Genomic DNA, 16026 nt, shown 5'->3' with positions numbered 1-16026 from the left:
GGGCAGAGGGGAGGAAAACCATAAAGGTCTCGCCAAGGGCTACCCGACCCCAGCGCTGCGCTGGCGCCCGGGGCCTGCGCTAACGAGGCGGCGGCGTTAATAGCCGCGGGCAGCGCTACGGGCAGCACCTGCTGCGCGCTGCAGGCGGCGCCGCCGGCACGGGCGGGTCAGCGGCAGGCGGGCCCGGCCCGGCTCGGTACGGCACGGCACAGCCCGGCCCTCGGCCCCGCTCCCTCCCCGCGGCCCGTAGGCGGGGCGGGCAGCGGGCGGCGCCTCCCGGCGCGGAGCCGGGGCGGCCCTTCCCGTCGTCGCTCGCCGCCGCCGCAGCATGAGCGGTCCGGGGCTGCCGGGTCCCGGCGGCGGCTCGGGGCTGCCGCCGCTGCCCAAGAGCTTGAGCGGGCTGCTCAACTCCTCCTCCTCCGGCGGCGGCGGCCAGGGCGGGCGCTGGCGGGACCTGGAGCGGCTGTACGCGCAGAAGTCCCGCATCCAGGACGAGCTGAGCGGCGGCGGCCGGGGCTCGCCGCGGCCCCCCAAGCCTCCCAACCTGGACGCGGCGCTGGCCCTGCTCCGCAAGGAGATGGTGAGGGCAACGGGGGCGGGCGGGGGGCGCCGCATCACGGCCTCCGGGCGGCCGAGGCCTGCCTGGGCCGGGGCTCGGCCTCCGGGGCTTTGTCCCCCTCGAGGGGACCGGGGAGAGGGGTTTCTAGCCCCTCCTGAAGGTGCCCGGCTGTGGGGTGGGCAGCGGCGGCCATCGGAGCGGGGCGCCCCCCCAAAGCGCTGTTGGCGCTTAGGGGAGGGTTAGCGCCGGTTTCGGGCCGTCCAGGTGGAGCAAGCCCCGGCAGGGCTTTTCTTCCAGGCTTTGTTTTGGTTCTGTAACGCGGTGTCAGTGGCAGAGCTCCTCCGGGCGGTTGGCACGCCTCTTGATTAAACACTAATTTGGGTGGTGGTGCGCTGCTGATGCCAGATGCGGTTGTAATGACTAATAAGCGACAAGCGTTACGCGCCTTGCATTCTGAAATAAGGCACGAGATTGCTAAAATCTGCCCATTTCAAGGCTTTTTTCTTTTTTTTTTTTTTTAACCGTGCTAAAAACATGGTTTGAACGTGAGATGCTGTTGAAAGACCTTTCTGTAGCTTCAGAAGGAATATGCAGCATGCTGCCTTAGTCTGCCATGAATGCTTCAACAAGTAATTCGAATAAAGTTGGAGACAGCCCTAAAATCGCATGTTTTGAAGCTGCGCTGAAGTACAGGCAGCACAAGTGGCTGTCCATTCCAGGGGCTTTCCGAAAAAGCAAAGGTAGCTCTTATAAAAGTCTAATTTATTTTTCCTAATGAAAAATCACATGGGATGCTTGTTAAAGTCATTTGACACTCGCATTCCTCTTTGATACGCAGTTATCCTTGATGATAATTTGATAAAACACTTCTGAAGAAAAAAACACTTTACCTCCAAACACATCAAAGGCTTTCAAGCAGCAGTCTCCTCAGTTCCAGGTGCGCTTTTTTGTGGCCCATAGAAATTAGAGAGAGCCTCACATCCTAATAGCCTGTCTTTCATCAAGCGGGTAATAGCACATTATTATTTATATTGAACGTTCTTCCTTGCACCAGTCAAAGATAGCATTACAACTGGGCAATGAGCTTACTCTAAAAATTTAGCACCAAATGGGGAAGCTATGCATAGCAGCACCTTCCCCTGCAAGATACTCTGTGTGGGTTTTTAAAGATGAGAAAGTGTTAGATTTAGATGCTTTGTGGGGGGACGCGAAAATCACCTCAGAACCGTGGTCATGAGGAAAAGAGTCGACAGCAGGGGAATGTGCAGCGGGTAGGTGTTGTGAGGAAACTTGAGTCAGACTCAGCCTGACTGGGATTAAAAACTTCATGCTTGTGCTGGTAAGCCTGGACGTTTCATCAGGCTTTTGCTGCCTTCAGGATTGAACTTGAAAGTTGTGAAGAGCTAGACGCTGTGTTTCTTCTTCAGCAGATCTATTGTTCTTGTTTGAGTGTTTGACACTGGTGACAGCTATGGGTGTTAAGGCCTGCTAAATTAATTCTGCTGAGCAATGTCTAGCTTTGAGATTAGAGTTAAGTGTAGAATTAATTGTTGAAGTGAAGTGCTTCACCAAGAAGGAAATTCTCGTGCATTCCTTCGGAGACAAAGATCTTGCATCTGGAATCTCTCTTCTGTCTCCAGGTAGAATTGCCTTGCTCAACTCATTCCCTTTACTCCTAATCACTCTTTGAAAAATTCCTCAGCCTTGGCCCTCAGCGCTGATGCAAGTTTGCTTAATCTGTCGGATGTTTACACGTAATAGTTTTAAGTCCAGCTTCATAGAATTCTTTCTTACCTGAGGTGAGCAGTTTGTTTACATGGGGCAAGCCAAACTCCATTAACTGCCAGCCATAAAGGCTGATGTTCAGACTTTATTCTTGGGCAGGTAAACATTCATTAGCTTAACACCTCTGAAGAAATTACCTCAGTAGGACTTGAATAGATGGAGGGGCCTGTATATGGTACAAATACCTCCTTTTCATTTTCCCATGTGTAGTCTTTCTTGTTTTGTTTTTTTACAAATTTCTGCCGAAGGGGATTTGCCCAGGTGCTGTTCTCCTTTTACAGAATACAGGAAGACTTAGAAGACACTACTAAGTGAATTTTGTTTCTTTGCTTACTGCAGAGTGTTTGCTTAAACATGGAGAGAGAAAGCAGGCAGTAGTGTTCTATAAATAATAATAATAAAAAAAAGAGATGGGGAAGACGAGCAGCGTTCATCTGAGGGTATTGAAAGGCACATCTGTAATCTGCTGGCCACTAGCATAACGTTCCAGAGCTTGTTCCAAGTCTTGGCCTAAAAGGCATGAAAATGAAAGCATTAGTGTCCTGGTCTATATGAGACATGATGTCTCGGCTTCTTGGCCTGACCAGGTAATGCACATTGGCTCTGAAAGATGCTGTATTCTATCTAAGTTGGAGTGGCATTGTGTGTGATGCTTGTTTTTCCTCCTACCACCTTTAGAGAAAGGAGCTCATAGGATAATTCAGGCTGGTAGGGACCTGGGGGATGCCAGAGAAAGATCTTCATATTAACCCCTTATGGTTTTCTCATGTGCTGAATGTGTTTCTTAGAATTTAAACACATAAGGAAGGGTTTTTGAGAAGAATGCTCATTCTGTATAACACACAACCTGGCTGTGAGGCTGCAGTAAAGGCTACATTTTTTCCTCATCTTCAAATACGAATTATGGGAAAAAAATAAAAAAATAAATTTTTTTTAAAAAAAAAGAGTCTCGGTATAGCCTGTCAGCTTAACACTTACTATTCTAAAATATAGGCATAACAGCTGCTGCTTGAAAAATGTTATTTTGGGTAGTGGTTTGAATTTACTGCAAGAGGGAACCTACACTTAATTTGATCTCGCCTACATAGGTGAAAATGTCAAAGCAACTCTCTGTTCTGTTCCCACAGAGGGAAACCACTTCAAGTTAAATGACTAGCTCTGTTTTACTTTTCAGTGTAATGTAACATTTGTGCCTGAAATACAGATGCAGACCACGAGGTAACTTTCTTTAATGTTGCTCCAAGTCTTTAATTAGACCTGGAGCTAATATTTTAGAAGTTTGGGGGACATAAAATATTAGGGTCTTCATTACAAATCAAGCCCATGCACATTGAACTCTTGGGAGTACCAAAAGGACACTTGAGTAGCACGCAAAGACACGCGTCGCAGCTTGCAAACCTTCCAAGTGTTTTTATCTGATTCAGCTTTAGTTCTGCTGCCTTCAAGTGGCGTGCTGCATTGTGTTAGACACAGTGAGCCTTGTCAAGGCAAACATGTCAGCTGCCTATGTATGTCAATATAGACGAGAAAACTGAGTAGAAAGAGACCTCGCCATGAAGTGGGACACCAGTCAGAGCTGCGCTTGTAAATCTTTATCTAGGCAGTTTTAAACAAAAGCAAATATTTATGAAAGATGTGCGGTGATATTGGAGAAATGTCTTTTGCATTGTTGCCGTAAAAGCATTATGCTGCCAATGAAATCAAACTTGTAATAATTGTTTTTTTTGTTGTTGTTGTTTGGTTGTTTTTTGTTTTTCTTTCTCTCCCACTCCTCTCCCATCAGGTTGGCCTTCGGCAGCTAGATATGTCGTTACTGTGTCAGCTCTACTCCCTGTATGAGTCAATTCAAGAATATAAAGGTGCCTGCCAAGCTGACTCTAACGCAGACTGCACGTATGCTATGGAAAATGGCTTTTTTGATGAAGAGGAGGAATACTTCTAGAGAGAAGAAGATTACTTTCCAGGCTGGCCTAGGTTCCTTTGTCCTTCTCTCCCTGTACTACACATCACTAAGAATGACTGGAATCTCTACGGATCTCTCTTCCTGAGGAGGAACACCCAGCTACCCCAACTGGTGTTAAATTCACTTATTTTAACAGGCTGTCAGTACAAGTTACTCATGCAAATACCACTTGAGCAAAGTGCTGTACTATAACTTTTGAAGAGTTCTCAAACATGTTTGACAAGAGTTTTCAGTTTAATTTGCAAGGTGGGTGTTTTCAACTTACAAATATCGGTAGCTTATAACTGGAATTTTGACCATAGAAGACAGCAGTGACTTCCTGAGTTGTAATAACTTCTTAAGGGGGGGAGGGAAGCCTCCGCTGTGGTGTAAATAGCTGTGATTTTTTTTTTTGTCAACAGTATTGATAAATGCATTTTGAACAGGTATCTGGATGGACGCACATCCTCAGCTCTGTTAAGCTAGTTCTGCTCTTATCAGCTGCATCCAGTTTTGTACTGGGTGGATTGTTTACACAGTTTAATTTTTTTCTTCTTAAGCTAATTTTGACTTTTCCTTATACCGAGCTTACAAGCTGTACATGTGACAGTGAATGCTATCAGCAGTTTTTTTTCCTGTTGATCTAATTCACTTTCTTGGTACTGCCACTTGGCATTAACTTTTATACTATTGTCTGGATTTCTCGCATAAACATAGTTCTTTGACCTGCTACACTCTGTTCTCAAATGGTTTGCTTAGCTTTTGCTATACTGGATAGTAAAAGCACCGGTTCAAACATAGTTTGTCTGCCACTATGTGGCTTGGAAATAACGTGAACTCTTGTGCAAGTGTTCTCGATCATATGAAGAATAAGGAAACCTCTCATATGACAAAATGGGACAAATTGCAATATTTTATACTGGGTGAACTTTGTTTCTGTAAGGTAGACTACAGCTCTTTTTAAAAATGCAAAATAAGTATTTTGAGCACATACTTTGCATACGTTAAAACTTTTTATACTAACTTGTTCTTTGAAGTATAACTTATTTTTGTTTTCAGAACTTACTAAAGCACTCAGTTTTTTTATTTCGTGGTGTGTACCTGTAATGCTTAATTAGCTTGGAATATATGAGTTGCCACTATCTTACTCTTCCCCCAACTCTGTTTTAAATAAAATCAGCTCCCAAAGCAAGTTTTTCATTTCTTAACTTTCATTTTAAAGATTGCTGTAAATCACAGTGCCTGAATCTTGACACAAGCTAATAATTAAGGGCTTAAATCTCAAAGGGTTTTTGCATGGTTTATGTCTGGCATGCATACAGTTTACAGAAAGAATTGGAGACAAATTCTGGGGTAGTTCCTCTTTTAGTTTTTAGCAAATGCTAGGATGTTGCAGTGATAAAAGCAAAGAGACTTCCAGGGTGGAGTTCTTGTGCATTCTCTCTAAAACTGGCTTCTTTCAGTAGAATTTAATGGCCACAAGAGTAAAGACTGTGTTGTAATTGTGTATGTGCTTAAGCTCTTAAACTAGTCTGTGAAAATGGTTGGATTTTTTTGTTGTTGTTAATTCTGGTCTAATTACTTCACTCACAAAACTAAAATGAAAAGGCAAACACAAATAATCCAAATGGCTACATCCGTATTTAAAATGTGTGCGTACACATACACATGAGCATACAACTTCATGCTTTGACCTAGGAATGTATCAATTTTGAATATAATTTGCTGTGCTTTTGGTATTTATATGAGGCTTTTTCTAGTCTGTTGAAATACTGCTATTTTCTTGCTCTTTCCCAAAAAAATAAAAGCATGATGCTTAGCATTACATTCTAATGTTGTGTGCATTTTAATTTATTATTTAAATCCGAACTGTTGTCATCTGCTCCCTCCTGGAAAAAAAAAAGCCAAAACCAAAACAACAACCTATCACTAGTCATGAACTCTGCAGTGAAGCAACCTCTTTTAAAATTAGAATGGAAAAGTTTCTGTCTATATTTGGAGTGGGAATTTCCTACTTCTGATTTAATTGTATTTTACTTACTTTGAATTAAGCATAGAAAATCTGTCTCTACAAGAATTAAGGATGTTTTACAAATCCATACACAGTGCAATTCATGAGCAGTCCCTCTGGTGAGAATGGACTTGAGAAAAATTCACGATATTTTTTTCATGTAAAAATGAAGCTTACTATTATCAAGGTAAATATATTTTTTTCTTTTTATGCAGTGTGCTTGTGAGTTAGGGAACGTGGAATGTTGGCTGGTATTCACTTTATGAATAGAAGCATAGAAGTCTCAAGGCTTTATTCCACAACATTATTTGTACTGGAAGAAGGATGGATCATTACGACTTGCTAAGTTTTCAGCACCTTCTTCCTTTTAAGACTACCTTGCATGGGAGAGAAGTCTATGTTCCTAAGCCACATTCAAACACAGTGGAGGCTGGCTAGCTAGTGAAAAGTTTTGAAAACAACAAATTTCAGGCAGTAAACAATTGTTGCAGAGGCATATTTCTCTGCCTGGTGTTTTGGCTGCTGAGCTGCGTCTCTTCACCACATTATAACAACATGAGGTAGGGAAATTGATTTGAGAGAAAGATGCTTGGTGGGAAAAAGCAGCTTAAATACTGAGTAATGGTTGCATGCAGCTCCGAGTCAGAGTTTAGTTATGTGCATGATAGAATAAGCTGCTTTACTACAGAAGCTTGCTGCTCTCAGTATAAAACACGTACCAGTAACAATACTTCCCCTTTTCCCTCTGTAATCTCAATTTAAATTACATATACCCTTTTAGGGATATAACACAAGAAACTCTTGAAACTTTTTGTCTGTATAGCTGGACTCTAATACCTTTAGACTTCTATCAGAAAGTCTTCTTTATTTCCTGTATCAGAAAGTATTAGTGAAGCTGGAACCAACAGAGCTGACTTGCATTTCTTTTCTGTAAAGATTCTATGGCCTTTTTAGCAGTTGGTTTGTTCTAGAAAAGGGCTGAGTCCATACCTGGTATGCTACTGCAGTAGTAAAATGGGGACAGCTTCTGTTTAAACAAGGAAAATGAATTATATGTTGCTGAGTAGTTACTGAAGGAGCCCAGAACTGACTCACAGTGGTATCTCCCTTCCCGTAAAGTGAATGAGTGTTAATGTTTAGTCAACTATAAAACCATGGAGGCTGCAGTGTACAACATCCCTCTCGCTTCTTCTGTCTCCTTCCTTCAGCACAGCTGTGTGTCTGTCTCACCATGCCCGTGACATGGTACAGGCATGCTCTCCCGCCAAACCAAGCTGTGCTGCACGCAGGAATCCTGGTGAGAGGAAGGGAGCTGGGTCTGTGGGGTGACCGCAGACAGAGGAAGGCTTCAGAGATGCTTCTGAACATGTAAGAGAGGTAGCTAATGCAGCAAAGATCCTGCTTCAGACTGTTTGGATACATTGCTTTGTACCGAGTGAATACCATGTAACAGGCAGTCCCACACAGCACGCTCAGCTTAGTCAACACTGGGTTAAGAGATGGAAAAGACAGGCTTTCAAGAAAATAGGGACAATTTCCTGCTGCTCAGAGATGGAAAACTTAGTAAAGTGGTTAAGAAGGTAATTGTAACCATCCCTTAACCACCACTGGTAATCTACCATCGTTAATTCTTCACTAGTCTTTTTCCAGCACACCTATAAAAGGGGTAGTGTGGTTAGAAATAGGGAGTTTCTAGGTCTGTGATAGTTGAGGGCTTTTTAACAACATACATTCATGTTATTGCTATGACAACTGCAGAGTCATACCAGTTGTAATTAAATCACAGTCTAGTTGTTTTGAAATGCTCTGAGTCTGCAAATAGAGAAAAATCTTTTCAGAAGATGTGCTCCACTCAGCAACGCACATGTTACACGAAAATAGATGGCTGATGCTCTGACCTCATTAAGGGATGGGCCTTTAGGTCTAGCTTCTGGTCCTGGTGAATTCACCATCAGTCCTGTTGATTTTGATGGGATGGAATTAGAAGTGGTGATCTCTTCCCGAAATCAGAACTGGAGCTCAGCGTCATTTATTTCCCTGACTGAAAGAGCTGCATATCTCCAACAACCTGTGCTAACATACAAGAGGTATTCAAATAAACAGCGAAAGTATTTTCAAAGGTTCTACTGTGTAATGCATCAAAACTTGCCATAGACGGTCATTTGATTAACTTGTAAAAAAGGAAAAAAAATGTTCACAGAAGTTTTCCAATAAAGGCAGAACAAAGTTGCACTCTGTTTACAGATAGCTTGGACTTACCTTTCAGATGTTTTCTAAAGGTGAGTTTTTAATACGAAAGTAATCCAAAATTGTAGTCATTTGAAATCAGAAGATGGGGAGAATGATTATCCAAAATTATTATATTTGCAAATATTAATTCAGTACCTAACTATAGTTAACCAAATTATTTTGGATGGCCTTCTAAAATAAGTTGATTTCTTAAAATTGCTTATATTTCATTGTAAAGAATTAGGTTTGCAAAATTTGAAATGCAACAAAGAGAATGGCAAAACTCCCAGAATCTCTATAAAGTTAACGATTAATCCACTCAGTGTCTATTTACTAACTGAAGGCTTTGCTGTGCATTTAGTCTAGTTCCTCAGGGAACAGAGCTTATGTAATGACTCTGTCCATGCATTTTTTTTTTCTTTTCTTTTTTTCTAATAAAGTAAATCTGACTGGATAAAATTTGCAAAGCTGCTTTCTTTTTTACAAATTCTAAAAATTAGCAGCTCGTAGAGGAGAGAGGCTTGCTGGTGCCTCAGCTGTCAGAATCACAAGTAAAACTCACCTTTTCCTTTCTTTGTGGTCACCAGCAGCCAAAAAGCAAAAGCCCTACAGCAGCCTCCATGCCTGCTGCATCTTCCCTAGTTTTGCCTGCCAGACAAAATAGAGGTAGGTGGTGTGGGAAGGAGGCGAGAGACTTCAGCGCGTCTGTTAGCGTGGATGTGAACTGGGTATATTGCATGGGGGAAGGGGCTTAGGGGAGAACTCAGATACTGCCTTTTGGACTAAATGGGATGCTGGGAGGTGTGACTGTTGTGGTGAAGAATACCAGTGCTTTCAGAGGACAGAGGTAAGTGCAGTTTGGAAGGAGATGCTGAGTACCCAGGACATGAGTTGTTGAAGGTCCCCTGTTCCATTAGCTCTGCTGCTCACAGCTTGATGGATTTTTCATGTTGTTTTCCAACAGATTTTAAAATCTGGGTATGCACTGCTTGTCATGGATTTCTAATGTCAAAGTCATTTGTTGCAGATGCACAGATTTGCGTAACTGGAAAGAATGCATTTTATTTGCCTTGCTGTCTAACTAAAACCATTAATTTTGTTTAAGGAATTAGATTGTTCTGAGGGCAAGGGGAACTAATTTCACCAGTCTGTCATTCAGCTGACTGCTGGTGAGAAGTATGAAATGGGTGGATTCGTAGGTGTACCTGCCAGAGGGATTCCTACCAACAGGTATATTTTCTTGTCCAACGTGCAGCTTTGCGTCTTTGAGCCATTCCGAAAGAATTTACTCCTGTTTTCTTGACACCTGCCTGTGGAGAATACATCGCCACAGTAGTTTCAGGTTCATATTCCTTTTCATATAGTACATAACACTTTCTGAGAAAACAAGTTCTCGTGTATATTTTCTATCCATTATATTTGTTGGTTTATTTGAATCTTCTAAACGTAACTCTAGACAACACTGCACGACCTAAGGAAATATCTATATATATATATATATGAACTACAGCTCTGCTTTATTTACAAAGCTGTCCTTACATTAATTTGAACATTCTCTGGGAGTTTGAATGCTCCGTGTGATATGCTAAGTGGTAAAGCTTCCTAACAAGCTGTTCCAGCTGGCTTCCTGGCTACTCTAACCCTGTAGTCAGCTCTGCAAACGTGTAGGGTCTGCTGCAAAGGGCTGGCTTCTTTGGTAGTCTGAGGTTAAAAGAATCTGTGACATCTGTACACATGGCTTGCACACAGTGATAAGCTGTCCCAAGATCAGATTGTCTGGAGGAGCAGACATAGCCCACAATGTACGTTTGCTTAAGGGCAGATGTAATAGATTAAAACCGTAGGTGAGTCTCGATTTGTGCTGGACTGGCGCCTGCAACTTGCAGGGCAATTAAGCTTCATAAGAAAGTGATGGTATTAGAAAGGAGTTTTCACTTCAGACGGCCAGCAGTATATTTGGCTGTTTGTTTTTAAATGACAGGGTAATTTTGGAGGGGATGAATATTCACTGCAGAAGTCTGTTGCTCTTACATTTTTGGCTTCCTTTCATCCTTCCTATTCAGGAAAATTCATTAGATGAATGTGGAAACAACCAGCATTGAGTAATTGAGCCCACATCTGATTTCAGAGGAATGTGCTGTTAGCAATAGAATTTACATTTTTCAGATAAGGCTGGTATGTAATTTAAAGAGACAAAGCCATTTGCTTTTGAAATACACAGGCGTGTGACTATTTCAACTCTTCACTGAACTTTTGCCATGGTTTTTAATGCATTAATGCTACAGCAGTATTAAGATAATGTCTTTAAGATAATGTAATTTTTGAGATTTTCTCAGTTTAAAGTGAGAGGAGAAATCACCTGCAAGTTGTGGATTATTACAATTTTAAAGATGCGACCAGAGCAGACTACGTAGGTTGCTGTTTGGAAGTGTAAGGGTATAGAGTCTGGTTGTGTGCCAAACCGCTGCCTTAAACTGGTGTTAGCAGAAGTATTTCAGTCATTCTCGCAGCGCCAAACACTCCCTCCTTCAGAAATCACAGGCATTTCTTCCATGGGTCAGAAACTTCCCTGTGATTATCTGGCAAGAGACGGGTAATAGTTTGAGAGCTCATTTTGGCTCAGAATACCAAGCACTGTCACAAACAATAAAGGTGCCTGTCTACCTCCTGGTAGCTACTGCTTAAACTGTTCTGACTTGTCAAACAGCAGAACCTCTTAAATCATTTACAAAAGGGCAACATAGTAAGGTCATTACCTCACTTACAAAAGCACCTGTACGACACACGCAGTAAATTCTGTTATTTTTTTTTCCTCTAAACTCAACCCTTTATGGTGTCTTCAGTTTAACTCAATCTGGAATTTAACAAAAATCTGTAGCACCAATTATTTGTTTTGAAAGCCCCCAGAGCCTACAATTTCATTATGGTTGCTTAAGATATTGGAAAGTTCAAGCATTGCACACAGACGTGAATTACTAAGACGTGAGGCAACGTTCTGTATAGCAGAAGTACAAGCTTAAACAGGACCACATGTATCACTTGTATCACGATTACATACCATCATAGGCTGTTCATGTCATGGAATAAAATGATTTTTATGTGTTGCATTGCACAAAAAGTAAACTACCTAAAGATATACACACTTGTTTGGTATAGGGGAAGGACATTTTATCAGAATGAGCTGAAAGATAAATAATACATTGTTAGGATGAAAATTCATTTCTCATAGAACAAAAATATCCAAATCCTGTTACCTTTTTGTTGTCTGAATGCAGCACATCTATATTCTAATGGTCTTGATATTCCTTTGTTCTGCTGTTTATTATTGTACAAATCATGCAGATTCTTTGCTGATATCTTTCAATTACCCTTGCTCTTTCTGACTTAGCCACATCGCTCAGATTGGCGAAGGATTTCCATAAATACATTCTATCACACCATATATTGTTCCTGCAGAGAGAAATGGACTATGTAGCACCTATTCAGTATATCATTTATACCTTTCTTTCCAGGCGCGTTTAGCGGAGGAAAGACGTTTACGAACAAAGCTCTAGTGTATTTTGGGGACAGTTGTTGCACTTGCATAAAGGATTAAAATTTAATGATAAATGAGTGAGGTAGGAATTCGTAGATCCCCCCTCTAGGGGGGGAAAGGATTTCTCCTATCTGTTTTATGCGTTTCTTTTATCTTGCCTCATGTTCTTTTCTGTAGGATTTGCTCGAGGTCTGAGTTTTCATATGTAAATAGATTTGTCTTGTCTTTAGTGCTTTATATGATTACACAATGGGACTTTTTTTCCCTGTGCCACTTATCACTAGCCAGTCATTCAGAAAGTCCTTTCTGTTTCTGTTGCAAATGGAGAATTGTTCTAGTGTTTCAATATAACTTCTCATAGAGAATAAAACTCTTTTCTATGCCTTTAAATGCAGGTGTGGAGAGACAAAATATGTCAATCAGCATTAGAGAAGCCAAGCATATCTCACTGTTACTGCATATGCTTATTTGTAAGAGCCTGTTTAAAACTGTGCTGACTGTAGAAAATTAGACGACAATTTATTTTACAAATTAAATGGGTGTTTGTACAGATGCATTTATTATCCTAGAACAGAGATCTCAATTCACCCATTCTTTCATTGCCTTCTGAATTAAATACTTGAGTTTGCAGGCAGCGATCATATTTTTGTTTGAACTTAACTGCTTGTAATCCAATGTGTAAGTCCTGATGAGAAGTCTGTAGATCTGAAGAGGTACAGGCTGCCTTATTTAAAGTCCTGTACACTTTGCGGTTCTATAGCTAAGGAATCTGATGGATTTTAATGTATCTGGCTCAGCAAGGCTGTTGCAGGGGGTAGCCGTTTTTGAAGCATGCAACCAGGAGAATAAAAGTAAAGGATGCTACATAGCTAAAAGACCAAGGCACTGTCTTCACAATAAATAAGTCCAGGTTTAAAAGATGAAGAACACCGGGGCATCAAACTGTTGCTGCACATAGCAAAATCCAGCAGGTCTCCTAATTTAGGGAAGACAGCTTAACTTTGGTTCCTCTGAGGCAGGATCTCCAGCTGCCAGCCAAAACATCTGTCCAGAGTGCCAGTCCAGCCTCATGGCTGGAGGAAGGACCAGATGATCTCTGAGTTCACGTTTAGCCCTATCTGACTGTGAAAACGGATCTCTTCCCTCCCTGACAGTGGCAGAGCCAGCTGGCAGCTCACGACAAAGAGCTAAGTGCTCAGGAACAGCTGTTGCGAGGAGTTTAGAGGAGCCAGCACTTTTCTGAATAATGGCATGAAATTATAGATGGCTATCTTCCACTCAGCCTTTAGAAAGAGGAAGGATCTGTGCATGAGAACTTCCTGTTTTGCTGTCCTCTATCAGGACATAATGTAGAGGATTAAAAAACCTCTCTGAACTTCCTATCAAAGAGCTCCTGCAGCTGAATTAGATTAGCATCACCATGATGGCATTTTTTTAAATGAAAACAGATGAGCGAAGGCAGAAGTGATCTATATACATTTTCCATGCTGTTTTATCAGGTGCTTTTTTTTTTTTTTTTTAATGATACAATCTGTTACTGTTGCACAGTCAACCTGTTGTGAGGACAAGGTGCCTTCCTCCCAGGTGGCATTTTCTTTCCATGTAGAATCTTTACGTGGTGCCGCTGAGTTCACATCTGCAAGGTGGTATAGGCAGAAGTTAAACAATTTAATACATAACTAAGGCAGAAAATGCACAGGCTGTAAGAAGAGGATCGACTGACCTTCCCTTTCTCTCTTTCTCTATACATGCACATGTACGATTTAGATGAATTCCACAGTTCGATTGAGTAGGAAAGTTTTTGGAAAAAAAACAGCTTGAAAAGAGTATAAAATAAAACTTGAACAGAAATGAGTTTTAATGAAAACTAGTCTCTTCGTGTGGTTATGTATATGTAGAGGGACCATTGCATTCATACCTAGCAAAGTTCATCTGTTTTTCCCTAGCAAAGGCTTTGACTTACCTGTCTACCCTTGCCGAACAAACACTTCAAAGATCAGCACTGTCTTACTCTCCTTATTGCTCTCTCCCAGGACAGAATGAATAAGAGATGGGTTATGTTTTCCTAGCTGTGCAACTCACCTGTCATTTCCATGCTGAAAAGTAGGAGAATTGTCCTCAGTGAGAAACCGAGATCCTTGATATTGAAAAAGATAATAAGGAGTGTGCTCAAATTGATATATTTACTTTTGCTCTCAATCCTGCAAAGTCCAAACCATTTTTCCTGATTCTGGTATGTGGCACTTCATTATGCAGTAGATACTCTCTTCTTCCTAGTTATTATGACATTATTGTTGGCTTTTGATTTCTGTTGATCAAAAGAATGCTGTACTTGTACTGAGAGAAAGAGATGCTATCTCTGCTGTAGCCAAGACATGCTACACCGGTGGCTTTGAAGGTAAGAACCAAACCCTTATACTGGAAGTAAAGTGAGAGACCAAAGAAGGGATCAAAGTTTAGGAGCCATGCAGGTATGACAGCATCAGATGGGCTACAGGCATGTGTGGCAGGAAATCACTGTAAAGGTAATAACCATGGCTGCTTACAGGGAATTAGCAGTTCTAAGAAAATGCAAGGTGTGTACAAGCGCTTCTGTGTTGTCATTTTGCTTTCTTGTTTAAATTTGTGCAATGTTAATGGAGTCCTTTACTGAAAATATACCAATAGTTAGGAATATTTAAAAAAACAAACAAACCAAAAAAACAACAACAACAAAAAAAAAAACACTTTTATGAAAGACATACGCGTGCTTTCAACCTCAAAGCCTCATACTGTCAAACAAAACAGTACCTAAATTTTCTTTTCAGATAGCAGAAAGAAAGATCACTTAATGTGCTGGCTCCCACCCCTCCAATTTTCTTAACTAGTTTCAGTTTTATTTTGGCACATACAGCAGCTGTAATAATTTAAAATTCATGATAAGGGATTCATGATTTGCTGTATATACCCCTAACAGTCTACAGATAGGTACGTTATAGAACTGTAGCCCAGCAAGGGTCAGAATTACAACTTCTCTTGACATAACAAAGACGAATTCTTTAAACACGTCAACTCGATATTCATATTCTCTGACCCCTGGCCTCTCTGTTTCCATGTCTGACATACACAGCGTTGACTGACTCCCAACTGCAGCTGAGAGGACTTAATGCTTTTCATCTTTTTAAGCAGATATCAACAAATTAATCCTCTCCCAAATCCTGTGGTGGTGGAGGTACAGTCATGTTACGGAGATACGTACATGACTTGCTCAAGGTCACAGCAGCAATCTCATATCCAGAATGAGGATTCAGGCCTCTGTTCTGCTCAGATAGCTGTGGCATGCATTTCTGTGCATATTATGGACAATTCTTTTGCCTAAAAATGTATTCAGAATTACAGTTACAGATTATAAAAAATTATGGGAGGCATCTGGATTTATTTCTCCAGCAGCCAGCATATATACAAACTATTCAAGTTCACATATTATGTGAAGGAATTTAAACCACAGTTTTTCTAAGGAAAAAAAAATAGTATCTCTGATCCTACTGAGGAACAAATAAAACATAATTAGCAGTATTTCCTAGCCATTTTGCAGGCCTGCCATTTATTTTTACAGTGCTCAAAAGAGCTTTACAAATTTAGCACCACAGATCACATTTAGGAAAAAAGATTTTACAAAGCTCATCAAGTTCAGATCTTCTTTCTAGCCCCCTCAGTAATATAGTATGCAACATTGGAGAGACTAAGAAGGTCAGAATAGCATTTTAAAAGAGCCAGGAGAGAATTCAGGAATATTGTCATATACTCCTTCCTGCAAAGTCTAACTGCAGCAACTTGGGTTTCACATTAATCCAGTGTGAAAATTCCTATTGATTTTTAGCAGTGAAGGCGTGTATTCACTATGCCTTTTGCCACATGGATTTTCTCTAAAATCAGTGAGGCTACTCAAAATAACCTCAGCTTGCATGACTGTTTGTCTTAAACAA

The 16026-nt window shown here is 41.1% G+C and overlaps 1 protein-coding gene across 1 annotated transcript; it reads left to right on the top strand.

Annotated features, from left to right (window-relative positions):
• The first annotated feature begins 262 nt into the window (after positions 1–262).
• Positions 263–6113, top strand: FAM89A (family with sequence similarity 89 member A). The gene is made up of 2 exons (XM_035320044.1): positions 263–580; positions 4128–6113. The coding sequence occupies exons 1-2, from the start codon at positions 329–331 to the stop codon at positions 4284–4286; spliced, it is 411 nt and encodes a 136-aa protein (XP_035175935.1). The 5' UTR covers positions 263–328; the 3' UTR covers positions 4287–6113.
• The last annotated feature ends 9913 nt before the right edge of the window (positions 6114–16026 follow it).

The sequence above is a fragment of the Oxyura jamaicensis genome, chromosome 3, assembly GCF_011077185.1.
Source record: "Oxyura jamaicensis isolate SHBP4307 breed ruddy duck chromosome 3, BPBGC_Ojam_1.0, whole genome shotgun sequence".
In the NCBI taxonomy this organism is placed as follows: domain Eukaryota; kingdom Metazoa; phylum Chordata; class Aves; order Anseriformes; family Anatidae; genus Oxyura; species Oxyura jamaicensis.
The sequence above is the reverse complement of the archived record's forward strand: the minus strand, read 5'-3'. Positions and strand labels throughout refer to the sequence as shown.

What these genes read in the sequence shown, in the direction of transcription:
- FAM89A (XM_035320044.1), top strand. Translation starts at nt 329, where the DNA reads ATGAGCGGTCCGGGGCTGCCGGGTCCCGGCGGCGGCTCGGGGCTGCCG. An exon ending in CCCTGCTCCGCAAGGAGATG is followed by an intron (nt 581 to 4,127) that starts GTGAGGGCAACG and finishes CTCTCCCATCAG; the next exon opens with GTTGGCCTTCGGCAGCTAGA.